Source organism: Dermacentor variabilis, chromosome 1 (assembly GCF_050947875.1).
Source record: "Dermacentor variabilis isolate Ectoservices chromosome 1, ASM5094787v1, whole genome shotgun sequence".
NCBI classification, from domain to species: Eukaryota; Metazoa; Arthropoda; class Arachnida; order Ixodida; family Ixodidae; genus Dermacentor; species Dermacentor variabilis.
The window spans coordinates 25474347-25501257 of NC_134568.1; the positions used below are offsets into that span (position 1 = coordinate 25474347).

Sequence of the window (26911 nt, forward strand, 5' to 3'; positions counted from 1 at the left end):
GATGTGCATCTTGTTTGCGCACATGAACTCCACAAGTGATCGTGCCACACACGGCGTATGACTACGACGGCGCGCACACACACACACACACACACACACTGCGAAGAACGACAGGCTCAGCGCCGTGAACTCGGAAGTTGCCGCTCCCGTGCAGAAGGTTATCACACTCTGCGCCGAGGGGTGTGCCAGACTTCCCCCTCGCACCCACGGACACGCACTTCCTCCGCGGGGCCCTCGTTCCTAGAGATCTCGTCGCGCTCCTTATCTCGCCAGGACCGCAGGCCGCGCTGCGGAGCAAGCAACAGGGCTGCCGAGAGCCGCGCAGTGTTGTATGCTGGCGCGGCGGCGCGCACCACTCCTGGGGCGGTGCTCGCGCGGCCGCTACACTCGCGGCATTCCACGGCCGAATCGCCGATGCGCAAACTGACTGGCTACGGCCCCACAGGAGCATGCGACAGCACTTCCAAGCATCACAGACTAAACTTGCGAGCAACCTCGGTTCAGCCGCGCATTATAGCGTCGATTTTTCTTTTTCGCCACGCCAGAGGCACTAAAAGAACTCATCATTTACAGAACAGCTATGCGCTGCTTACGGTCGACAGCGAGAACTCGAGCCCAACGCAGGAACGAAAGCCGGATCACTCGTTTTATACGACCCAAACAAGACGGCTATTGGAGTGATGAAGCGGAAGGCGCCTGGTCAATTTGGCGATTGTTACTTCCACCGGATTATCAATGGGTCGGCGCCCTTCTGTCTCGCATCCACCGAGACAAGGTCGCTGCAGCAGAGATTCGAGCCATATATATTACGCTCGACAGCCGCAAAACGCCGGGACATCATCGTGTCAACCATCGTGGAAGGCAAAATGCGAACGCGAAACGTGCCTTCTTCAAAGCTTACACACGCGCTCAGCACACGCGCTGCCCAAGCGCCGCTCCCTGGCCTACCACCCGCCCCTGCAATAATATGCAAACAAGTATCCCCGAGGTAAAAGCAAAATGCGACTGCCATAACGTTGCCGAACAGGCAGACCGCGCAGGTACGTCAAACAATCGCCAACACTGTCCAGCATTTTTAACGGCAGCGCTCTTCCGCGCAGGAAATGTAAAGTGAATTTGCTTCATATCCGGCCGCCTTCACAAAGCTGCAGCACATGCTACTCTGGATACGCAAAAGGGCCCCTTAGTTGAAGAACAGTCGCATTTATGTGTTGTACGTCCCCCCCCCCCCCCCCTCTGTGCTTGAATAGTCTGATCTCGCCCTTTGTCAGTGGTCGATTTGGGCAACTTAATTGTCAAATTTCCAAGCATTCGCTCTCTTAAAAGTAAACGTCCCAGCCAATTCCACCGTTCTAGAAGTGTAAGATATCGCGAGGTTGTGAGAAAAGACTATAGCTTCCATGTCAAAACCTGGTAAACAGTTCTACTTCTTGGTCTCTCGAGCAGGCCGACTAGCGCGACGCAGAAATCCCGAGCGAAACTGAGACAGCGGATTCTGCCCTGCTGCAACCGCGTCGCAATTGAGCGTCTTAATCTGGTACACAATATATTTAACTCGCACCCACTGGCTTATATGAAACCCCTTGCCGATCCTCAAAATCCCCAACCAACCACCTCTGAATTATTTTTAACCCTTTGCACTAATATGTCCGGCGTCCTGAGAGAGCGGACACTGCAAAACCAATCTGACACAAGGACTGAGCTCGGGAGTCGGCCATTCTTCGCGTTAAGACAATAACTCGGCCTGCGTCCATATGGCCTAAAATTCATACCAATTTCCTCCTTGCCCCTCATTTCTCTTGGGGTTACGTAACGCGACAACGCTTCTTCGCCCATGGCCTCGTTAGAGAAGTCAACGAGCGGTCGCGCGTATATAGGATCTCGTGTACGATCTGCCCGTGGTTCGCCCTACGTTAAGCCAGAGAAAGATGCGTTAATCGCGTGTTTTCGCCTCATTCTCTACACGTACGCGGAGGCTAGTTACGCGAAGAGGCTTGTGGCAAACCGGTCTATATAAACTAGCAGCCGCGCACTGACCCCAGGGAGCTGGCACATAACAGATTCATGGTTTGTGCCAGCTCCCAACTGCCCGCAGCGACGACCAAAGCTAGGTGCGCGCGAAATGGAGCGCTATCGTATATATGAAAGTTTTGAAATGCCGCATCTGCTCTAGTCGGCATAAGAAACGAAGTTCAACCTCGAAAAAGGTGTAGGCAGTGGTTCACACGTAGTATATATAAGAGGACCTTTTATTTGTCCCTCTCACTCCCCCTTTACGTTCTTCGTCAAGACTCTCGATATGAATGGACAAGCAAGCTCATTCAGCTTTTAAAACGATCAATGCCCAAGTTCTCAAGCTTTGGATGATTGCCAGGACCATGTCTGTCACGCGGCGATAATGGTTCGAAAAAAAAAAAGTAATGCTTATGCGCCAGTCTAGTGATCAGAGGGCGTCAGTGCAAGACGGCATGAAACCACAATGAAACAATGGGCTACACGGTCTTGAATGGTCAACGATGATTTTTGAAGTGCCGCCAACAATCTTCACGCTAAACGGTATTGCTTACGCCAGAAGTGTAATAAATAGCCGCAAAACTGGCAACATATTGCGGACTGTCAGGCACTATAAACGTCGGTGCTTGAAACGATATCAAACCTTCATGGAAGTGTTCGCAAGCACAACCACGTATCAAAAGCGACAGTGGAATTAGGAAAGCGCTTCTCTTCGGTGGGTGAAGCCTCACGCTGTATCGAGAACGCGCCGAAACAACGCCAGTCGGATCGTGCACCGTTTACAATAATTATTCGGCAGAAAGCGACTATACAAAAACAGTCTGAACAAAGATGGATGGTGATGCAGGCTATGCGAGGTCGCGACACCAGCGTTTCTGGCCCAAGCTTAAAACACGCAGAGGCGGCAGAGGGCATTCTAGCGTAGCGTTACCTTTCTACCGTTACCGCTTTTTTACCCAATTATTGCACAAGCGCAGCCGTTATCGGTAACGGTATAAAGACAACGCTACGCTTAAAAAATCTATTATCGCGTAGATCGCCTCGACAGGGTCGGCGTCAAAGGTCCGCCATTAAACCTGCGCGCACTTGCAAACTACAACCGTCTAAGTACTTCGATTGCATCGCTTGACTGCCTCCAGCTTCCAGTGTGTTGCCTAAAGCGTGACGTTAGGGCCAATTTGCACAAACACATAATCCGCAAAACTTAATTGTCGGACACATGCATGGACGCGTTTGCTTAGCGCCGCAGAGCACAAGGCGATCACACATGATGGCGCACCAAGAGTTGCCGCCTCTGAGCTACATAGTCGAGTTTTTCTGACAGTCAACATTTAACGTCCCAAATGGAACTCATGGGCTACGAGAAACGCCGTATCGAAAGGCTACGGATTAGTTTCGACTATCTGGGGACTCATTAACGCGTACCCAAAGCCCGTCTGAATTTTTTTTTCGCATTCCGCTCCCATCGGAATGCGGCCGCCGCGGGCAGAAATGGAACACGCGGCCTCGTCCTCAGCAGCAGAACGTCATAGCCACGGAGCCACCGCAGCGGGTGGTTCATTTGCCTTCGCATTGCGTACAGCGCAAGGTAAAAAACACCGATAATAGGGAGGACACAGGACAACACAAGACGCCTCGTGTCGTCCTGCTAGGTGTCCTTCTGATGTCGGTGCTTTACCCCGCGCTGTACGCAATGCGAAGATAGCGTACCAACAAGCCCCACATTTCCATCATATCGAACTTGAGCCGCTTCTTCCGAATAACAGTAGAATGCTACACGAACATCACACGAGGGAAGGTTTCTATATCCTATGGCAACGTCCATCGAGGGAAACTGACATTCTTCCGTCAAACACCGTTAGGTCGGAAAGACTGTCCGAAACCGTCAGAAATGTATAGAAAAAAAAAGGAAGTTAACGAGTCCAAATGTAGGCAAAGGAAAAAAAAAAAAAAAAGAACGAGCTTCGCCGGGCTGGGAGAATGCGCTCGCTTTCAGCGCGGCCCACAAAAAACACCAGAGACGGTACACAGGGCCGCAGAGACCAGTTTCCTTTCACACTACCGCCTCAGCCGCCACAAGGGAGATGAAGACGACGACGACGCTCGTTTCCGTCTCGGTCGTCGCTCGCGCACGGGTCGGGAAATATCTGCCACGCACAGGTGCTCTCAGCCGTTCTCAAGACAATTGCGTGCAGTGGCTGCCACGAACGCAGTGCTGCTGTATACGGAGAACGGTCGCTCCAGATCGGTACTTACGTACAATCGTTGGGAAGAAGCCTGTGCTTCTTCACAACATGTGCCACGAAAAAAAAAAAAAAGTTTCTTCCTCAACACATCTTACAGACAAGAAGCCTCAAATCCGAAACGCACGCGGTGCGCGCTCGACCAATGCAGTACATGTCACAATTCCACGCTGCACGAGTCCTCCGGAAAATAACTCACTCGTAACTCGTGCCGAGGTGACATTGAATTGGATTGGAGAAACTTTATTTATGCCTGCAGTTGGGCGCTCGCGCGCCCCGACGAGGGCCTACGTCATCCTCGAAGGTGCCGTTACTCGGCGCGGGTCTCCGCTCGCCGTTGCCGGCTCGCTGGGTCCGTGCCTTTCGAGCGCCTCGAGGACCTGCCGAGGTGACAAAACTTTCGCTCTCGGACAGTACGTACACCTGTCGTCACAAACCCTCCATGCACTGGACGGTTCGAGCGAGAAAAGCCCATGGTCCCATTGCTTGAATGCGAACGATGCCGAGTTTACCCTTAGAGGTAATATTTCCAGACAGAGATCAGATTGACGTACGGAAAAATTCGGCAAGTCAGTCTGCTCTTGAAAAAAAAAAAAAGTCAGACGCTCTCTCTCGAAAACAAAAACAAAAAAAAAACTCAAATAAAATGCATTTTGGCTGACCAGAAATTGTGGGAAGCGAGATAATGTCCAACAGGGTACAGCTTCGACGAGCACTCATTACCAAACGGCCTATTCAGCAGGATAGAACTGAAAACCAAACGAAAACTTTCTGAATGGCAGTGAACGAGAAGAACATTTAAAAATCCTATGAAAATAGAGGTCACAGCAAGGTAACGAAGACTTTCTCAAACGGTCATCAGAAGTTGTTAATAATAATAATAATAATAATAATAATAATAATAATAATAATAATAATTCGGCAGACACAATTAAGATTACCTATGTGTGGGAATGCGAAGGAATGCGAAAGCACTACAGCCGCTTTAACGAATTGCTTTTATGTTGATTTTTTTATTTTTTGCGCGCGTTCCTCGTCCGCGCAAGCTCTCGACTGCCTTTCTAAGAGCGCCTCGGTAAGACCAAATCAAAAGAGCCAAGCGCCTCAACGCGCTCGCATGCCCGCGACGGGTTCATAACTCCAGGGATAGCTCAGTGGCGCTCAATTGGACATTAATGGTTCTTATTGTATGCACTTATTTTACGCACTCATAACGTGTCGCCACCTCCTCCTCCGCATAGGTTACGCCGCCACGTGCCCAATGACGCACGTACCATTATATAGGACACACCTTTCGATGTGACGCGTGCAATGGTGCAGGCACTCGGCACACCTTTAGTGAACCAGAACCGTGGAGCCGCCGTGGTGTCGGGCAAGCGTGCTCGCCTCGCACCCAGGAGGTCCGGGCTCGATTCCCAGCCTAGACCGATATTTATCAAGTTTTCTTTTCAAAGCCATTGATTTACTTTGTTTACAGGAACCTCCCTGAGAAACGTGAAGTCAATCCGAGCATTTTTGACGTGTTTTCACTCTTCGCGCCGTCGGCCATTTTTTTTGTACCGTCGCTCGGTGGCGACTCCGACGACGCCGGATTTTCGCGTAACGGGTCATACAACACTTTCGAATTGGTAATAATGAACCCAAAACAATATGTCAGTACGAAATCACGCTTCCTTTCTCGGCTAGCATAATCAAAACACTGCGATCGAAGCATAGGAGAGGCCTGCAAAACGGTACGAGATTACGCAAAGCATTGCGAGACGAGTTGGTGTAGCGTACACGCGCGGCCAGCCACGTTCTTTCGCGCGCTCTGTTTTCCGGCTGCACTACACACAACGGCGGGAAAACAGGCAGCGTGCGAGCCATTCCGGGTGCTGCAAAGGGGTTTAGGGAAGGCGTTTCCGCTCGTTCCAGCGAACACCGTGTTTAGGACAGTGATGCAGAACGTCCGGAGCGTCACTGCGGAGGGGCCTTGGCGCGAACACGGAAGCAGTGCGCGTAGAGTGTGACGGCGACGTTGCGATTGATTGATTGATTGATTGATTGATTGATTGATTGATTGATTGATTGATTAATTGATTGATTGATTGATTGATTGAACTTAACGTGCCAGAGCAACTACGGGGCTACTAGACGCCACAATAGCGGAATCCGGATCAATCGTTGACCACGTGAGTCCTCTGATGTGCACCCAAAGCGCGACTACGAGCGCTTTGCTTATTTTGCTTTCCGCCTGCGCCGAAATGCGGCCGGGAGTAGAACCCGCGTTATTGCGCGCAACAAAGAACGCCACAGCGATTGGGCCCCCGGAGCTGGTCGCAAGTGCGCTCGTGTTCAGCCTGCATCGATGCAAGAACATATCGGCATCGTCTCATCCGTGGTATGTGTTCAATATTAGAGAGTTTTAAAATAGGGGCCCCAAACGTTTGGGGCCCCAAAGAAATAGCGTCGAAGCCACTGCGCATGCGCAAGACGTAAACTGTGTTTGGGTTTTGCGTCGGGCACGCTATTTCACCGATTTAGCGAGAGCCCCAAAAACTGGCCCAAAAAATTTGCGTAAAAAAAGCATGGCGGCACCCATCGAGGCGACGGCTCTAACCTAGCGCCAAACTGGGCTCCATTCGTGGTAACGCGTGAAGTTTGCAAGCTAGAAGTGACTGCGGTTATCCCTTTTTCTTAACTAGCGTGTGTTATGAAGACATTCATTAGACGCCGCTGATTGCGAATTCTATTGTCAATTGCATGGCTCGTAAGCCGTGCTTTGCTTGGCTGGTGAATAAGGCACGTAAAGTTGGTTACTGAAAACTAAGCGTAACTAATTGTTTGCTGCTAATAGAATAACCTCTTAGTTGTAATTAAACGCGAAAACATGAAAGTCAAAATTATAATTCTTATCATAAAACGGCATATTTTATTTTAATTATTTCTAATAGCTTTTCTTCGACGCCATAGTGGCGCTGTCAGCGCAAGACGCTATCCGCAAACGCAAAGCCCTATTCTAAAACTCCTCACTGCTGCGTGCCCCAACGCTAACACCCGCAAAGCTCTTTGAGGGCCCTATTCTAAAACTCTCTATTGTATTCATGACTGACGTACCCGCAGAATGGTTTCTCCTAGTATAAAGAAAGAATTTACCGCAAGTGCATCCGGCTGACGATCGCATCGTTACAGTCGGTTGACTTTCTCCCCCCTCGCCCCACAGAGCTAATGCGAAATTCCATAACCCTAAAGGGCTGAAAGCGGTATCAGCGGCATATCGGTACAGTATGTGGCATCGTTTTAAGCAGTTGCGGCGGCGCGCGCGGCTACTGGCTCCGACGTCGTCTCATCGCGACTTTACAATAAGCATGAATGGGCCCTTTAAAGCGAAGTTTTCTTTGACCCTTCCTTCCACTCTGCGAGTGGTGTCTGCCGTCTTAAGGGCACGATGGGCCGGTCCCACAGGTAGTGAAAAAGAAAAAAAGAAAAAACCAAGGCAGTCCGGAGCGGCGGTTTTTGCAAGCACGCCTAACCCGACACATTCATACAATCCTAGTACTAGAGTGGTTATATGCAGTACCTGCATTAAGCCGAAGCTTTCTTTGCCTCTTATCCACATTTTATGGGTGCTGCTTTGCCGATGCAAGCGACGATTAACGCGCACCGAGCGCTCGCAAAGGGAAAGCGAAGTACTTCGACGTGTATTGAAGCGTAGCTTTCTTGGTCGCTTCCTTCGACCATGCTTAGACTTTCCACGCTACAGTAAAACCCCTTCCGAAGACGAGCGGTAGTTTCGGTTTCAAAGAAATAAAAAAGAAAGTTTTTTTTTTTTTTCAGGTTTCCCAATGACGACAGGTAAGCACGAGTCTTGTACAGAATTTATCAGCAGGTACTCGTTTTGCGCGAGGACGAAAGTGTGGCAGGGGAACCAAATTTCCTGCACAAGCCTGGGTGACGTATCAATGTCGCTCGGTTCACCCCTCATGATGGTCATTATAGCCATTGCGCTGCCGCTGAAATACTTGTAATGATGGACTTGAGTTCGTGTTAGTTCGGCTACACATTTTGCTCATAATTTGCTTTGTCCACGTATATTGCCAAGACTGCAATAGGCAAAAAAGCCCGATCAATCTGACTTTTCAGAGCATGTGAGGGCGAAATCGCGCGCAAACGGAATTCTTAGCCCACTTTTCATGTGCCGCTGCTACTGTGACATGGACGCAGATATAAGTAACCCGTTCTGGCCAAATTTTGCACCACCGACGGCTGTAGGAGCTCTCAGTAGAAAGAACGCTTGAGCAAACCTTAGCGATATCTACTGGTTACCACGCGGCTGCTTTGTTCAGAGGCTAAAAAACGGCTAGAGAATTTATCGCAAGTTTGGATATTCTGGCACATCAGCTCGCTTCATCACAAATTATAATTTTGAATGAAAGTTGATTATGTATCTTGAAATTTCGACCTTGCTTCGAGTCATCTCAGAGTGCAAAATGAGTGAGTAAAAATCAAAACGTTCCAACTCTGACTTGTGTGCACGCCTGGCCGACTTAGAAATCAGTCCTCTTGAATCGCTCCTGAAAAATGCGAGATCCTACACGGATGAAGGAGCTTCGAATTGTTTTTCCTAGTAACATGAGTGCACTTCCCGTGTTTTGTTACAACGGAAATAAACTAAGTACACGAAACCAGATACACAAAAACAAAAACTATATATGGCAGGACACGGCGTGTTTGTTCGCGAGTTCATGATGGACGCGCTAGCCTAGCCCCGCCGGTCATGAACGCACGATGAAATTACGCTAGCAAGTCGTGAAAAAAGGATTGCTTGCGAGCAGACCTCTCTCTCACACATATTGGACACGTAATTAGTGACGTCATGAATGTGTCGTTTTGTTTTGCTTGCGATTTGTTTCGAGCAGGATGCCCGCGTAACCACCAGTGGCGGAAGCGGCGCTGGCGCGCCGCGTTGCTATGTGACCGCGGGCACTTTTAACGTCCCAATGGAGGTGTAGGGAGTTCCCGCACCATGCAACAACGTTCTGGCGCCCGTCCAGTCCTCTTCCACGCGTCTCTCTATCGCGCGAATAACTGCTCGCCCAGTAACCAAGTTTTATTAGGCTACGCGAGCCAATCGCGAAGCGAACAGCCTCGATAATTCGGCGGCCGATTCACAGCGTTGGCGGCAAGTACACTGGAATACCGACAGCGCATCGAGGGAGTGCGTTCATGCCGTGACCGCTGTTGAACGCCAGCACGTAAACCGCGGTACCAACGGGATCACCGCCGACGGAGGGACAGCGCCGTGATTCACGACCCGCACTATTTGTTTGAGATACGGCAGCCTCTGCAGCCTGGCAACAGTAAAGGAAATGGCGACACCCGAGAGGAAGGAGAGCTCGTTATCACGGAGGCGCAACGCCGTTTCCACGCGTGAACGTGCGTCACCGACCGTTACGACAGTCGAGAGGCTACGATAACGAGTGCAAAGCCGCTTCAAGCCACCACGACAACGCCGCACTTGAGTCCGAACCGTTCGTCACCTGGCCAAAGTAAACCACGAAGCGCGCCCAAAAACAAGTGAAAAAAAAATTATACTTGCCCAACTACGACACGATTATGAGGCGCGCCGTAGTGGATGACTCCAGATTAATTTCTACCACCTGAGGTTCTTTAACGGGCACCCAATGCACGGTACACGGGCGTTTGCGCATTTCTCTCTCGTCGAAATGACGCCGGGAGTCGAACCCGCGCCCTCGCGCTCAGGATAGAAAGTCATAGCAGCTGCGCCACCGCGGCGGGTAAACGCCAAGAGGAGGCCGAGTGTGGGCGTCACAGCGTCCGAGCGGCCGGTGCTGAACATGAGTCGCAGCACACTCCAATGCACGCGTGGATAGCCAGCAAAAGAAAAGAAAGAAAAAGAAAAGAAAGATTTTTTTTTTTTTACCATCTGTTGCTCGAGTTACATTTTGCGGTACAAACAGTGACTGATACAACATATTTTCTAGTAATCGACGACATCTTACACAGGGACGAGGTCCTGCCCATTCGCATGCTTCCCTTTTTCTACAACACAACGGGCATAGACGCTTGCGGATGCCCATTTCCGTGGTCGCGGCGAACTCGGGCAACGCCGTGGTAACGCGATCCCTCTAGCACCCATCCCGCGGGCTTTGGGGGGGGGGGGGGGGTTCGAGAGGGAAAGATCACAGTGGCCGTGGACAAGGCGCGCCCTGCCCGCTCCATGCCGTGCCCTGCGGCGCATTCAAATAGGATCACCCAGTGACTCACAGCCGGCGGCAGGCACGCACAGGCACGCCCACTTCCGCAAGCGTGGAGTTCCGCGTGGCTCGGACAGAGCTGCCGTCGGGAACTGCCGCAATTACTGCGCCGGCCGGCCGGAATTTGAGTGATTATTACGCGGTTCATCGCACGCTCGGTGCGAGTAAATGGTAAGCGGCATAGCAGAGATAGAACGACAAGGTGGCGACTCTACGACAAATATGTAATAGGGACGCGGTAAACCGAGTGACAGAACCCCAACACAGCACGCATTCACTCACGCACGTCGTATATGCGTTTGAAAACGACGTGCGAATTACGCGTTTGTCGCTAGAGACTTTTTTTTTTTTTTTGAACGGTTTGCGAGTTTGTCCTCTGCTCGCTGCACGCGTTTCGCATCCGCATCTCGTTTTACCTGAATTCTGTCTTTCTGCTGCGCAGTGCATTCGCATTTCTTTCTCCGGATTATTTTGCCGTCGAAAAAGCACAGAGGCCGCCGGAGCGATATTGATTATGAGGCAAGCCGTAGTGGGAGACTCCGGATTAATTTGGACCACCTGGAATTATCTACACGCGCACAACAATGCCCGCTGCACGAGCGCTCTTGCACACCGCCCATGTCGGAATGCGGTCACGTGCACCACGGCCGGGATCGGCTTGGCGACGTCGTGCACAGCAGCGGCACGACACAGCCACGTATAGCTACCGCGATGTGCCGGAAGTGGACACTGTATACGGGAGTCTTCTTTAGCATTATAACACGCCGACAACCTCATTAAAGGCGACGACGAATGCCATCAACTGGCGAGTGGCAGCAGAGAATTAGCGAGCAGGGCGCGAGCATTACCGACGAAGTGCACCTAATTGTGCGAGATCCGGCGAAACGTGCTGCGACGCCCCGCACAGGTGCGCAAACCAGGGCGCAAGGGGTGCGGGCGTCGTCGGCGAAGAAAGCCCGCATCATGACGGGCGATCAAAGGCAGCGTTAGAGCTTCGGACTCGAGTATACTTTCGGCTTTAGGCTGAATACATCCTTTTTTTTTCAACCTATTTTGCATTTTGCGAATGCAAAAGAACAATATGGAAGAGCTGCGAGTCGATGACCTCGGTGTATAGGGTGTTTTTACTTATTTTTTTTTTAGCTGACCCAAATGTTTAAGAATTGCCAGTGGCAAATAGCACAATTCTAACCCACGCGGCCATTACTTCTATGAAATCTAGATCCTTAATCGGATAACTAACATAATTACGTTAATTAACTTTCTTAATTAAAGCAGACATTTCAATCTACGAATTCTAGCCAGCGAGTTCGCCAGGCATTATCGACTTGGAACGAATTCTGAAGATGGCACTGGTTCCGAGATATGCGCCGTCAAACTCGTGGTAAGAACGCACTTTTGTTGCACTTACTGTTTCAAGAAAACGGCTGCTTTACACATGAAAGCACAAAAGTAAGTGGAACGCCAATGCATTTCGTCGGACACTTCGAAAATTAATACCTCGAAACTGGTGGTGTCCTGTGAATTCGTTCCAAGTGGATAAGCCTTCCGAACTCACCGGCTACAATTCGTAGACGGAAATATGCGCCGTAAAAGAATTAATTGAAAACTTGATTAGCGCAGTTATGTTAATTATTCAATTTGTTTTGATTTGTTGTAGACGAAATGGTCCCCTAATCGAGTAATTTAGATCAAGGGTTAGAAATGTGCGAACTGCCACAGTCATTTTTAAAAAGTTGGTGCAGCTAAAAAAAAAAGAACACCCTGTACACCGATCCCACCCGCACAGACGCATAATTTAGTCAACCTTATAAAACAGCGCAAGTACAGATTCCACACGGAAAATTAAAAGAATTCACTGATGAATGTTGTGAAACGTACGCATCATCCGAGAAAAAAGAAAAGGGTCGATTTGATTGGCGCACGAAAGAACCGAATTTGCCCAAATTCCGCACGCGCCGCTATGCCGATCAAGCCTCTATCAGCCGACGCAACGCCATAGGTCATTGCGCGCGACAGACTGAGCACGTGCCGCTTACGATGCTCGTGGAAATATCCCGCGACGGCATCGCGAGATATCCCGGCACGATTCCCCCGATAACGGTCGATGAATAACGACCGCGCTCCGTCATACCCGATCGGTCGCCCGCGAGACGCTGCATCGGCGAGACGTTGGAAAGGGCCAATAAGTGCTCCCGGCATCCGCCGCTGCTGCAAATGGAACGCGGGGACTTCCGACAGCGGCAGCGCAAGGCGCACGCGATTGCCGCAAGCGCTGTACCGAGGGTAGACAACACTCGCTGCGGCATGCGCTACTGTTTTCTGAATATGCGCAGGCCGGCTCGGGAGCCAATGTATAGCACAAAATGTTACAACACCGAACACTCGAAAGCTTCAGGGTGGTGACGGTAGTCGCACGTTAACCCGTCCTGACAAGGAGACACCGCGAGCGCAAAATGTTTGTTCATTACACCGTTTCTACAGAGACGCGCGGTGGTCGCGAAAAAAAAAATGTCATAATGATAAAAAAATTTAAAAAAAGTGTTCCGTGGTCATCAAGATTGAGCGAAAGATGCACGGTAGAAAAATTTGCGTGCTAAGGTCATACCTACGACACTCGGTTTAACGTAAGGAACAGCATTGTTCACAAAACGATTTCACTGGAAGCGGCAACAAAGAAAGGGTAACCGACCGTCAGGGCGGGACCAACGCAGGCACCGCGAAAAAGTTGCGCGCCTTCCACCACCGGCGCGAGTTCTGAAACGAGACCTGCGGGCATGTGTGCGCGCGCGCGCGCGCGCGCACGCACGCACGCACGCACGCACGCACACACACACACACACACACACACACACACACACACACACACACACACACACACACACACACACATTTCGAGCTCTGCAGCACGGTCGCCAGCGCGGGCTATGGGCGCCGACCCCCCTGAAAGGAGGAACACGTGAAGGAAGGCGGTCGCTTATGGCCGAGCCTGGTCTGGCACGCCACTCAAAAAAGGACCCGCTCTCCCTGGCCGCGATCGGTGCGAAGAATCAATCGATCCGGATGGGCGCCGCGAAGGAGCGACAGCGAGGCCGATATCCAGTGTAGCACAAGGTGGGACGCCAAACGGGACGACACACACACACACAAGAAAAAAAAAAAAAAGACCGCCACACGACGCTTAGAGAACAAACTGACGACAAACACCGATAGTCGCGACTCCACGGTGCCCAGACGAGAATACGTGCACGACCCGCGGCACGAAGACCGACAAATCGATGTGTTTAATGCGGGTTCGAGCAACACAAATGTGTGTGCTCGAACCCGCGTCCGGAAGGACGAAGTCAGCCTTTCCTGAAGCAGCACGAATGCTGTCGTTGCGCTTTCTTTCCTTCCTTTCTTTCTTTCTTTTTTTTTTCTTTTTGCGCGTCCCGCACACAACATCCGCATGCGAATTATTTCTGACGAGTAACTCGCAGCGGGCGCCACATCTCGTAACGGCTGTCGTCATCGAGACTCGGAACACAGCGGCACCCGCCGCGGTGGCCCAGAGGCTATACGGCATGCTGCTGCTGAGCGCGAGGTCGAGGGTTCGATTTCCGGCCACGGTGGTTGCATTTAGATGGAGGCAAAATTGAAAGAAAAAAAAAATACGCTCGTGTATTCGTAGATTTAGGTACACCCGCAGAAGCCCTCTACTACGACGTCCCTCATAGCCTCAAGAGTTGCTTTGGGACGATAAACACCACGCATCAATCCGCCCTGATCAACGGTCCATTCAATTCGCCTGCACTTGGCCGAGCCAGTTCAGCGCCAGTTCTTGCTCGTGCAGAACCGACACCGGCACGAGCCCTGCACCAACTTTCTGAGGAGCGCAGGAAATGCTGCGAACTCGTCCTGCACGGAGCCTGCAACGTGTGAAACGAATGGCGACGTCCAGATGCCGCCACGTCGAACTGGGGAAACGAACTGCCAAGTGAAGCACCTCCCGAACTAGTTAGCAAGTGCGGGCGAATCGAAATGGAGCTAAGGTGGTATGCTGTCTCGTATTGACCAGGCTGCCAATGCGCATGCAAACACGGTCAGTTGCCAACCAACAACGGGCAGGACGCTCTGTCTCGAGGCCGGCATTAGCACCAGCCCGTCAGGTGCAAATGCTCTTGGGCCGGATTGGCGTCAAAACGGAGCTACAAAAGGCAGCTGGAATCTCTGGAATCGCCCGTGCAACAGAAATTCCCCAGCAAACATTTCCGTATAGAAGGAGAGGTTGAAAGCGAAGTAAAAAAAAAAAAAAAAAATACGCAGTTGCGTCGGGGCTCTCGCAGAAGCCAAAACTCTGCGCCACCGGCTCCTGGCATTGCTCGTCACTACGAATTCGACAACGAACCGACATGTGTGCGTACACTCGCTCGTTCGCGCGCGCCTGCATAACGAATACGGAAAACACGTGAACAAGGATAAGCTTTCAGATTTACAAACTATTACACAACTACAACGTCCTGCACGATTGTGGAATGCCAACGTACTTCGTGCCGCCCTGCAGAACGAACATCTCGAAACCGTGGTGCACACCGACCGTCTTCAAATTGAGCGACTGCAACATGCGCCTCAAAGTTGCAACTAACAAGTTAGTTAGCCAGTTAGTGTTCATCAAGCTAATTAGTGGGCGCAATAAGCGCTTCCAAACGCCTGCCGCTGCGAAAAAGAAAGTCAACTGTCCTGCTCTGAATATTTTCGCCACGGCTCTAACAAAGTGCATATAATGAGATAAATTTTACAGTTCCGAGTTATCCACTCAAATGTTCTATCCTATCAACTTGCGAGATTATTCTTTGCGCATTTCGTTTATGCGGCCTTTTGTTTTATACTGCGCTCGTGAGAGGAATAACGAACCAAATCGGTGCTGACAATGTTTGCACTGTACCATATCCCGTCTCAGACGAGAATCCCCATTTAGCTCTCTTATTATTCCGGAATATTCGGCTGCGGATACCGCTGCACCCGCAGCGCGGCATAACACCAAAATTAGAGTTAGCGTTTATCGATGCGGTAACATCATTCTGAAACAATCATGAAGCTAAACATTTCGACAGAATTGCCTGTCTGGTTGGGAAATTGATTAGGACTTTCAGACTGACTCCAACCAAATAACTGAATTTTATTAGCCCGACGTTTCAGAGCCCATTCGGCTCCTTCTTCAGGGGTTGTTCTTGGAGGGGGGTGGCGGTGTGCAGCTTTTAAAGGGTCTTATGTAAAGAAAGGAGGGGAGAGTACGGAAGGTGGGGAGACACTTCACAGACGAGAAAAGGGGGGAACAAAAGTGTGAGAGGGCTGCCGTGGTGGTGGGCGGCGGGATGACCGGTGCTGGGGGAGCTTGGCCCGCGAGAGTGCCGCAGATGGGAGGCGGGGGGGGGGGGGGGGGCAGTTGCAGCGGCGACATTTTCGTGTTGAACTCGAGCGGGAATCTGCCTGTCTGGGCTTCCTTTTCTTCTTTTCATCATGTCGCCAAGGCCATGGATATACACCGAGGGTAGGTTGCGCTTCACGCGGTTTATGTTATCCCCCCCCCCCCCCCCCGTATTCTGAATGTGCCATGACTCCAGTAGTATTTTTCGCGAGTTCGTCTCCGTTTGAAGGATTCGAGTGTCCTGGAAAGCAATTTTGTGGTCGGCATCGTCGTGTGTTCGGCGACGGCGCTGCGTATACGGTTGAATGTTCTGACGTCGTTCTCGTGTTGTCTGATCATTTCCTTTAGATTTTTGGTTACCCCGATGTACGACGCCTTGAGCTTTTTCTTTTGGTAGACAATCTTTTGGTTTAGGGAGGAGGATGTTCAAAGTGTTTATCGGTTTGTGCGCCACTTTGAGGCCTTTTCTTTTTAAGATTCGGCTGAGCGCTTCTTCGCTGGTACCTCTGACGTACGGGATGGACACTCGCTACTGGGGTTGGGGAGAAGTTAACGGCTGAAGGTCCCGTAGTTTGCTTTTTATTTTTTGTTGTCGGGTTGTTTTTCGAATCAAGTCATATGTGTAGCCATACCTTTCAAGTTCGTTGAGAACCACTCTCTTTTCTTTCTTTTGATCCGATTCCGATGAGGAATGAGTTTCGGCTCTTTTGAATAAATAATTTACAACAGACGCATTGTGGTTTGCCGGATGGTCGGATTGGAAATGAAGGTAGAGGCCCGTGTGGGTTGGTTTTCGGTAGACTGACCCCTTCCCGTCTGTGAAGTGCCTCCCCACCTTCCGTACTCTCCCCTCCGTTCTTTACAAAAGACCCTTTAAAAGCTGCGCAACGCCACCCCAAAGAACAACCCCTGAAGAAGGAGCCGAATGGGCTCCGAAACGGGCTAATAAAATTCAGTTATTTGGTTGGAGTCAGTCTGAAAGTCTGAAACAATCATACACGGCGGAAAAAGAAAAAGAAGGGGGGAGAGATGCAGGAGAGAGAGAATGCTCGCGCACTAAAATGGGTACATTTATTCCAAAACTATGGCCTAAGTGGGAAGAGGAGAGGTGGGTTTGGTGAAAAAAAAAACGGAATAGCATCTCGAATAAAGGTTAGAGTCAGCAACAACATATATTATCCGGAGGCAATTTCAATCAGTTTCAAACAAACAGGCGCACACATTCCTCCGTGAGCAGGGTCGTACAGGTTTCCCGCGTTCATTGTTCACTGCTTCGTCATGCCCTATAGTGTACTGGTACTCTCTAGTCACGACGAATGACATTAGGGGACGGAATCGGCTTGCGTTCCGTTGGCGCCCCCTTATCTATAACTCTCGAGCGTTTCGCACCAGTGCCCGACAACGTAACCAGACGACGCAGCTGAAGCTGCGGTTCGGTTGAGGCTCATGAAAACTGATAATTACGGCATTGCGCAGGAAGTAGCTGTAAATGTCAGGTTTATGGACAAGGTGTTCGCTTGAAAAGCAGACATTAGCAACAAAAGGCACCCACGCACGCAACAGGAAGGCTTAAGGATAAGAATTTCAAAAAGAAAAAGCGCGCGAAACGTCACATTGTGAGCAATGCTTGGCACGCACAAGTATGAGTCAGTTTTGCCACGACGCCTCGTGACGTGAACCTCCGCTCAAACAGAAAAAAAAATACCTGCCACTCAAGTATCTGCAGCTAGCCTTCGGCGATGGAAAAATAAAAGCCGCCCTCGAAACGAAGTCAATTAAATGGTGCTTCTCGCGTAGGCCGACATTCTTGTGAGCTTCCGGGCGGGCCGAGGCGGTCACAAACGTGATGGAACTTCCGAATATTCACCGCGACTTCCCCGTGGCGTGTTTTCTTTTCTTGACGCGCTCGAACATCAGTTACTCGCGCAACCGGGATGACAACGATACACTGCTGTTGGGATGGGCGCAAGATGCGCATCATCCAACACGGCTCGGCCTCGCGAGCAACAACAAGGCAAAGCGCGGAGAACATCAAGGCAGTTCCTTTCTCCACACGCAGCGACCTAGGCGTTTGCTTCGCAGGTTTAACCCCATTCCACCTAGACGACACGGGACACGTGCATTGAAATGAGCGCTGTACGCACGAAACGTGCGAGATGTGGTGGGTCAACAACTATCGATAGATTTCCGTTCGAAAGCGAAAGCTCTTCATATAGACCCATTAACCAAAGCCAAAGGTGCATACCCGGTTTGTCGTGCCTGATTAACCGTTACCTGTTTATTCTTTTTATGTTCTTCATTTCTCAACCTTGATGGCGACGGTACCTTCGTTTAACCCGTTTCTACGTACGCAATGTTTTTGTCTCAGCGGTCATCGCTAACAGGAAGAAAGCACCTAGTTAAAGCAACACTAACATAACAACCAAGCAAACGAACGACAAGCCAGGTTTAGCGGCATCAACTTTTGCACCAACAACTAAGCGCGTGTTTAACCGCACTGTTTGCATGAATGCCGACACCAAATAACACAGCTTACTCGTTTCGGTCGGAGGAGTAAGCTGTGTTATCTCTGAGCGACTCTCGAGCATGGGCACGGCGATAATAGTAAATTTGCCAGTAAGCAGTTCCTTCACAGAACGTAAACAAGATTTTCACGAAAACACCAACAGACACATAACAGTGCACAGTACAATAAAAAACGATCATGCTGGCTTGATCATAGCATTTCGGTCAGTAACGCATGACACTCCGCTTCAAGATACACCACTACGTTTCACCCGCTAATTCAAAACTCGTTAGGCACCCGATGGTTGGGCGAAATACATTTTCCTTCGTTGTTGAGGTCACCCAACGTTGAAGGCTGAGGCTGCTTAGACAACGCCGCAGGACAAGCGTGGGGCTCACTTGTGCGACAAGTGAGGCTGGGAATAAAGGATGAAGTGGTCGGTGAATGTCTTTAATGGTGCTTAGAAACCTTCGACATTCTATGCGCGCATAGGATGAAGAGCATGAAGTCCGATAGCAAAACAACGTGCGGAGCTCAGTTCTCAGTGCATCGTCCAAAAGTTTCTACCGCAAGTTGCACCGTTTACACGCAACGCGTGCTCATCGGCAGAAGTGCAAGAACGGACACTCACCCAGAGCTCCAGACCCCAACTCATGTTTTCATTGACGAATATCCAGCGTGCAGTTGCAAACGATGTTTTCGACGAATAAACGCTGAGCAGTATCACAGCAGTTTGAGCCACACCTCTCGTATACGTTTCAGAGCTTCAGATGCACGTCTGTTCTTCCATTTCGACACAAACACCAGCCATCATTTTGTGACACACGCAGGAGCAGCTCTGAGCAAGATGGCCGCCTATCGCTGACTGGCCGCGGCCTCTGGCGGCCGTTGTAGACAATGATACTTGAAGTTTGAAACACGAACTCTTGTACAAACAGATTTGTCTATATAATGTTATTTTTTTTTAATTTTGTGCAACATAGGGTAACATAATTTCATTCATTTCAAGATACGTTGGCCATTCCCAAAACAACGTTATTCAAACTATAGTAACTCTATGTTCAATGAATAGATGGATGGATGGCGGCTATACCCTTTGTAACGGGCGGCGGCTGGCGCCACCTAGCCTTTTGCTCCCCCTCCTATTTTATTATTATTTTTTTTTCTTTCTTTATATCCTCTAAACTCAACGCTACCCCATGGTTACCCGACGTCCCCGTCCGCGAACCTGCGAGCATAAAACCTGCGAGGACAACTGCGTCGTCTGCTACGGAGGCCGCCATTGTCGGGCTCATTGCGACGCTGCGTTCGTGTCGCGCCGATTCGTACGGCTACACTCACGAAGAAAAAAACAAGTGTTCTGCTGTACTTTATGTTCTTTTTTCAAAGTATACATAAAGGTACTGCACAAATCTGTTGCGTTGTACACATACGAGACATAAACGAAGCGCCTGATAACGCTACCGGCTTTTCGATAACAGCAGCCGTAAGCATGCAGGATATAATGACATAGGAATTCTTTACGGGGGGAGGAATGCAAGTCAATGTATGGCAGGTATTTCTGGCACAAATAAATTTCGACACATTTAACGCTCTTTTTCCGAGGGGACAGCCTACATTTCCGAGTCACGTACCCTGTTAATGAATTACGCGAACTTATTTGCAAACCTTGCATCAAAGGTTTGTCTTGCTTCCTGCTTTTAAAGGGCATCAGGTCTTTGCAAAATCGCTTTCTTCTAGATCGCTTCTAAGTTTATCGACGTATTTCTTTTATGCTTCTAGCGGTATTCTGTTGTAGTATTATTCTTGAAGTGAGAGGTATCTTTTATTAAAGGCAGAAGCTGCTTCCGTAATTCTGTTGAATCTGTGTTCCTCATAATATAAGATAATATATAGTGTGCCTGTTATTTCGTCTGTATAGCATGTACGCAATAACACACACAAGCAATTCAAAGTTCTGCGCTGTCATTGAAAATTAGAAAACCTGAAGGAAAAAATTTAGTTTATCTGCAGAGAACACACTCATACATAAGCAGGAACATTATATCTACATTGCATACTTCAGATGTTCGTCTTTTTGAGCATCTCACTGAGTTCGGTCGCTCAGTGTTTGGTACCGAATGAAATGAGCAGATAACATTATATAAGTTGACTCTGTTAGCAACACAATAAATTGACCAAATCACATGATCCCTTATGCATGCATCGCAAAGGCAGATGACGCGCGCTGAAAAAGGGGGTCTATTGTGATTTTTACGAGCCGTGGGAGCTTTCTTTACGGGTCTGTAGGGACAAAAAAAAATCATCAAACCACTTCTAGAATGCTTGTTGTGTTGGGAGACGCGGCGCCTAGGCATACAGCGAAGGGAACGCTCCCCGCGCCCACCGGTTGCATCGCAGTGATCGCAGAGAATGGGGAAAATATTTAAAAAATGGCGGCGGTGCACGTCGCACGGCAAAAACACTACAAAAGGTGGCACCACCCTACCTTAAGTGAGAATGCACGCTACTCTCCTCGCTACTCTGCTCTAACGCGCGCACCGAGGCGCCACAGCCGTTGTTGCCATTGTGATTCCAAATGAGGTAGTAATGTCATCAATGAAGGCGTTTTTAAAACCACTGATAGAAAAAAACGAGGTGATCCTGATTTCCGACGATGAGGACGAACAAGATAGCCGGGATACAAATGTTAGTCTTGTCTTACGCTTTGCGATGTGCTGTACTTTGGAAGTTTGGAAGTTGCGTATCGTGCTTCGGACTTCCCGGCGCCTGCGAGCAGCCAACAATTTGCCTTGTAAAGTTGTAAAGGGAGAGAGTTTATTTTTCTGAAGATAGGGACACCAAAAGTGTAGTTCTGTTTTGCTCGTGAACTTGCGTAGAAGATCCCACGTGGTGATTGCAATCCTTAAAAAAAGAAAAAAAAATCTTTACGTGTTCTCCATTAGGTGACTGGACGAGTCCCGAAGAAGCACCGACAGACAAGTAACAGTGCGACAGATTGTGTAAGTGTGGATTCATTTACGTACACGTGTGTACCTACTTGCAGTAACCCCATCTGTCTTCGAAGTAATTGCACTGCTCACTTTAACGCAGTTTTTCGTTGCGCTAGAACGCATGCACGTCTTCGGTCAATGCTGTGCAAGATCGCATGTTTCGCTAATAAAACTGAATTGCACATCACAGAATCGTTTGTTGCCACCTGTGGAATGTCAAGAAATCGCCCCAAGTCGAAGGATGTGTAGTTCTGCGGATGCGCAAATGGTTGTGTAACCGGACGCAGTGGCTTTCCGTACTGACAGTGTACGCCTGGCCTGATCACATAGCTCAGCGAGCGGAGGAATCGTATCTTGTAGCAAACGTTGCGCGTTCACGAAGCCCTCTGGCTAGCGTTCAACTCGACGCAAGAGTTTTCACGTTCTGCATGTATATATATATATATATATATATTTATGCGCAGTACAATGCAACTGTGCATGCCATATGTGTTCGGATATGAAAGCGATCGGGCAACGATTCGCTTGTTCAAGCCAGCCATGAAACGGGCGCCAGTATGTTGCTGTTCAGAATAGCGTCTCGTTTCCATCGTAGCCCAAGCAGCTGACGTCGGCAGATCTTGTAGGAAGCTTAAACAAGCCGCAACACCATCCGGGCCGCGCCTGATGACCTACCAATGCACGACGCCACGCTTTTTTTCCAAGTGGAAGTGTTCTGAGACAAAGCAGAAACTTGCATTTAAGCTTTGTCTGAGTACGAGAAGCAGTATTTCTGAGACGATTTCGTGGATGAAGCATAAACATGGAGTTTCGTTGTCTATGGCACTTAATATAACTTGAATGAGTTGCACACGAGTATTAAGGTCATGCTTTAAGTTTATGAACAGACAAAACTCTTTGGTACTATTGTCGGTCTTCAAAACTTAGCTGATATTATTTGGCCGACACATTTATTAATGAACTCACTGAAGTATGTTTTGCCTACTCCCTTTCTTTCTTTGAACATTACTGAAGACACCTTAAAATAGGTTTTAAAGCTGTTATTGAAGTGTGGTTTCAACAAAGTATGTAGTTATGACCAATTATACGTATATAAAGTTGGCCCTCTCCCTGGTAGGAGTCAAGAGTGGGCGATGCTGTCATTTTGACCTATCTCCATGCCCTTTCTGCAGAGCAGTCTGCAAACTAGCTGTTCATGACTCATAAGGCTGTGTGCATGTTGCCCATTTCACTCTGAAAAGTGTGCATGCAGGTGATGTTGAGGAGGCAGGAGCAAGATACACTAAATTAGTTTAAAGAGGTAAAATATACTTTCAAGAGTTTCTTTGTATTTATATTTTGACAGGAAAATGTTTTGGGGAAAATGAAGGTCAAACTTCTCTCTTCAGAATTTTAACCCATAGTCACGACACAACTGACGTCAGCTTAATACCAATGATTCTGAAGTATACTTGCTTCAATGAACAAGAAAAGCTACAAGAAAAGTCACAAAAGTTGTTAGGTTAAATCTTTGTCCACTTTTGAGTGTGATGCAATCCTTCTTGGTGCTGATCAGACAGTGCCAATTTCCATGATGTCAGTGAGAGAGCAGTTGGGGTAGTTTTGATATGGCACCACCGCTGGTGTTGAGGTCTGCATCTCTTCTGGCTTGCCAAGCATCAGCTTATAGCAGAACTGATGTGTTTGTGATTCCTGAAGTGTAACTTGCCACTCGTGTTTAACATTATATTTTAGTCACTTGAAAGCCATAAAGGTGGGGGAAGTTTGCCTTTTTCACAGCATTATTACTTTTATATGCTGTTTGTCGTTCTTTGACTAACAATTATGATGCCATCATCACGTGGACTGTGGCAGCATTTGAGCATCCTTGCTATCAGTGGAAGCTTGGGAATTATAAGGACATTTAGATTCAATGGACATAAGCCAATGACTGTGCACACTGAAAAGGAAACCTGCAAACTTCAGCAGACAAGGGCAGTGAAAGTTTCTCTGGTTAGAACCTGGTTACTATTATGAACACTCAGTTTTAGGAAAGAGGTGGTGCATGTAACCAATATGTGGTCATCTCTCATTTGTTCGGTGTACCGTTTTCGTGCTTAGCATTGTTTTTTTTTTCTTTTTGCTGGCAAAGGTGCATAGAAGAGGAATGGGTAAAGACCCGCTAGCTTTGTAGATTAAACTATGGGAATTGCAAATAGGTCAGTTTTGCGATGGGGGGAATAGTGGTTGTCAAGATAGGACTCGAAAATTAAAGATGCATGGATGTTAACGTCGCCTTGTAGTTCCCGCATGAGCTCCCCGTGGGGTCATAGATTAAGACAGCATTCATTTGGCACTATTCAGTTGTTTATTAATAATAAGGAATTGCATTGTATTTGATGGTGAGTAAAGATTCAACCTTGAAACATTCATGAACTTCCTGCACAAGAAGGGCCTAGATACACCAAAATATGGGGCAATCTGTGAGGCAAAACTGCAGCCATCGATGTCACGATTTGGGTGCGAAATGCAAGTAAGGGAAGTTTCACGTTGGTTTTCTGCTGTATTTTTTTTTTAAATATAGAAGTGCAAATTGAATTTTCAAAGATGAAATTACCACTATAGTTAGATTCAACTTCTTCCATTAGTGTCCCTTCAAGTTGGCATATGAAGAAAATTTTGCAACCGTTCCTCGAAGCACACAGCACAGTGCCAGAGACAAGAGGAATGGCAGTCTTGTATTGTAAACTGTGATTTCATGTGTGAAAGCCGCTGTTCATTTACTGCCATTGATTAGCCCCATACGAGGGCGTATGGAAGTAGATTTGCTGAATGTGCTTGGGGTATTTGGTGGGAAGAGTACTTCAGTTGTTTATGCTTTTGGCAGGCAACTGTCCTGATGTGTGAATGTAAGCCAGGGCTCTACTTGATGCTATTTGTACAGTGGGACTACTCAGAAACGCACTATATTCTCTTTAGTTAGCACCTCGAAGGCTGCAAGGCTCTCTGCTGATATGTGTGAGCTATGAGCAACCAGGGGGGTTTCATCTTGTGTTGAACTGCCTGACTTTTGCTTTTTGTTTCATGTGCGTGTGTGTCAGGGCTAATGTACAGTTTCTTCACCTTAGGGAGTGCTGCTTCGTTCTTTCCATAAATAGCACTCTTCCAACACTTTTCTGTGATAGAAGGAGGAAGCACAGGTTTGCGTACCTTTGCAATATAATTGAACATAGAGGGTGGATAGATTGAACTTGTGGCAACTTTGCTGAAATTTGCTGGCACTTGCGTTGAGTTGGAAGACTTGTAGACAATATCTGATGACCTCTGTGTGCTGTGTAACATGTGATAAATTTGCTATGTCTTTCAGAATGATAAGAAGACTAATGGCACACCACCTTTATGTGAACCTCAAGTGGTGAGTAAGTGACTATGAGGTCTACTTTTCAGACTGATTGCCAGGGGAACTTTTCACCGTGCCAACAAACTACAACCTAATACAAGCATGCAACCAACGTCTGTATAAAACATACATTAAATATGCTGTATCTTTAAGAATGATAAGAAAATCGGTCACAAATTCCAGGTGAAGTTGTGAGGGTAAGTTAGAGACAGATATCAGCTTTGTAGAAAGGGGGACAAAAAAAATCTATGAGATTTTTCACGTAGTAAAAGAGAATTGTTGCTTTACACTCTTTCAGTTATTCTGTTCAGTTATTTTGGACGGTGAGGATACACGAGTCCATGACTACCTTCACTTAAAGTGAAACAAACTTGAACTGAGCTCTATAGCAACGACACAGCAGCTTGGCTAGCACAAACTTAAGCATGTACATATTTAAAATGAAAGTGCTGTTTGTGTCCTTTGCAAGTAACATGTTAGCAATGATGGCTAGGGCTACATATATGAATGAATGGATTGTAATGCAACTTTTTTCTTCATTGAATCGGCTGTGGTCATAACTTCTATGACATTTCACTAACCTTCTGAGTTATGGTGTGGGTTGCCTCCGTTTCTGAAATAGTGGTTGAGCGCACTGCAAGGCCAGTTTAAACTGCCAAGTGATTTCACTGGATTGCTAAATTTAGCAGGGGTCTAGCAGGATTAAGTAAGTGATTGTCCACTTTGGAAATACAGTATGAACACAGCAGCACAGAGCAGCAAAATATGCACATATGGTGAAAAAAAAAAAAAAGATACATGGTGCAGTGCCTTGAGATTGTGTTGGAAAAGTCAGCGCACATCAATTCCATGAGAGGTTGAAACATGGGGTATATTTGTAATTTTCTTATTTTCTGATAATGTTGCACATTATGCATGCATGGCTGGATAGTGCCCAACTGCTACTTCTTTTTGACGAAAGCTATTAGTAAACTGAAAAAAATCATCAAAGGTCGTTTGGCAGCAACGACAGCTTTAATAAATGTTCTTTTTAAATTCACAGCATTACTCTAGGCCACACAAAAAGAATATAGCAAATGTCTTTATTTCCAGTGCTAATAGAAGTAAGTAGTTGATGACATTTCCTGGATTTGCAAACAAACTTTTTTTTTTTTAATTCTTGAAAGCGCTACATTTTTCAAACGTGCTCACCTTTGGGACTCTGTTTCTACCTCTCTGTGCATCCCAGCTTGTGATTTACAGCAGAGGTAGGCATTCAGGTGAATAACAAACCTGTGCATTTTTATTCTTCTACCAATTCTTTAAGTAATAATTTTTTTTACTCAGAACATCAAAATTTTAAAAAATGTTGCTTTATTGAAAAGTCTATAAAAATGCCCCCGCCCCCCCACTCAGTCTCGTTCAGGGTCACCCAAATTGTTCTCTGAGGACTGCAGAATACTAGTATGAAAAAAAATGTTGCATCAGTTTTATTGGAACTGAGTTACAAATATTCGAATATTGTGTTTTGAGAGATTGGTCCATAGTGCAGAAGTGAGCATTTCTGTGCAAAAATGAGCATTTCTTGTGAAAAGGTAATGCAAGGAGATGCCTCCTTCTCTTCTGAGCCGTGCACAGTGACAAGAATGAAGTATTTGCATTCAGTGGAAAATGTTTTCAGAAAGGGAAAGAACTGTTTGAACAAAATGCACTTGCATAGTTTGTGGCTTCAGTACAGCAGCTAATATTCCTTATCAACAGGTAGCGAGCATGTTCACAACCCTCCATTCTTTATTTCTTTCAGCAAAGTGCCAAAATGAAAGCTATGGAAATAGACAGTGAGCTAATGATGTTTGCCTTCTGCAGTGTGTCTGTGAGCCTGTTCAGACAGTGTTTAAGCACAGACGATATGTGCAGATGACAGTGAAGACAGCAACGCCCATCTGCACAGAGGATAGCGAGGTGTGCAGCTCTGCCAGTAAGCCAAGTGCAATGAGAAACTTCTAGGCTTTATGTTATGTTTTTTGGAACTGTTTATTTAGGCTACCATTTGCACTTTTTGGTGGTTGCAGGTGTTCTGTCTTGCATGAGACCCGAGTCGTGAGACCCTTTACAGCTCTGCTTGCTTTCAGGC

General features: G+C 47.9%; 2 protein-coding genes across 2 annotated transcripts in view; one reads left to right on the forward strand and one right to left on the reverse strand.

Moving 5' to 3' along the window:
- Cip4 (formin-binding protein 1-like Cip4) overlaps positions 1–19276 on the reverse strand; it is a 229337-nt gene extending 210061 nt beyond the window's left edge. The window contains exon 1 of the mRNA XM_075685694.1: positions 19058–19276. Coding sequence (XP_075541809.1) covers positions 19058–19081 — 24 coding nt within the window. The 5' untranslated portion in view covers positions 19082–19276. The remainder of the gene's footprint in view (positions 1–19057) is intronic.
- Positions 19277–20964: 1688 nt separating this feature from the next.
- LOC142575914 (uncharacterized) overlaps positions 20965–26911 on the forward strand; it is a 134282-nt gene continuing 128335 nt past the window's right edge. The window contains exons 1-4 of the mRNA XM_075685714.1: positions 20965–21009; positions 21372–21428; positions 24766–24813; positions 26644–26739. Coding sequence (XP_075541829.1) covers positions 26695–26739 — 45 coding nt within the window. The 5' untranslated portion in view covers positions 20965–21009; positions 21372–21428; positions 24766–24813; positions 26644–26694. The remainder of the gene's footprint in view (positions 21010–21371; positions 21429–24765; positions 24814–26643; positions 26740–26911) is intronic.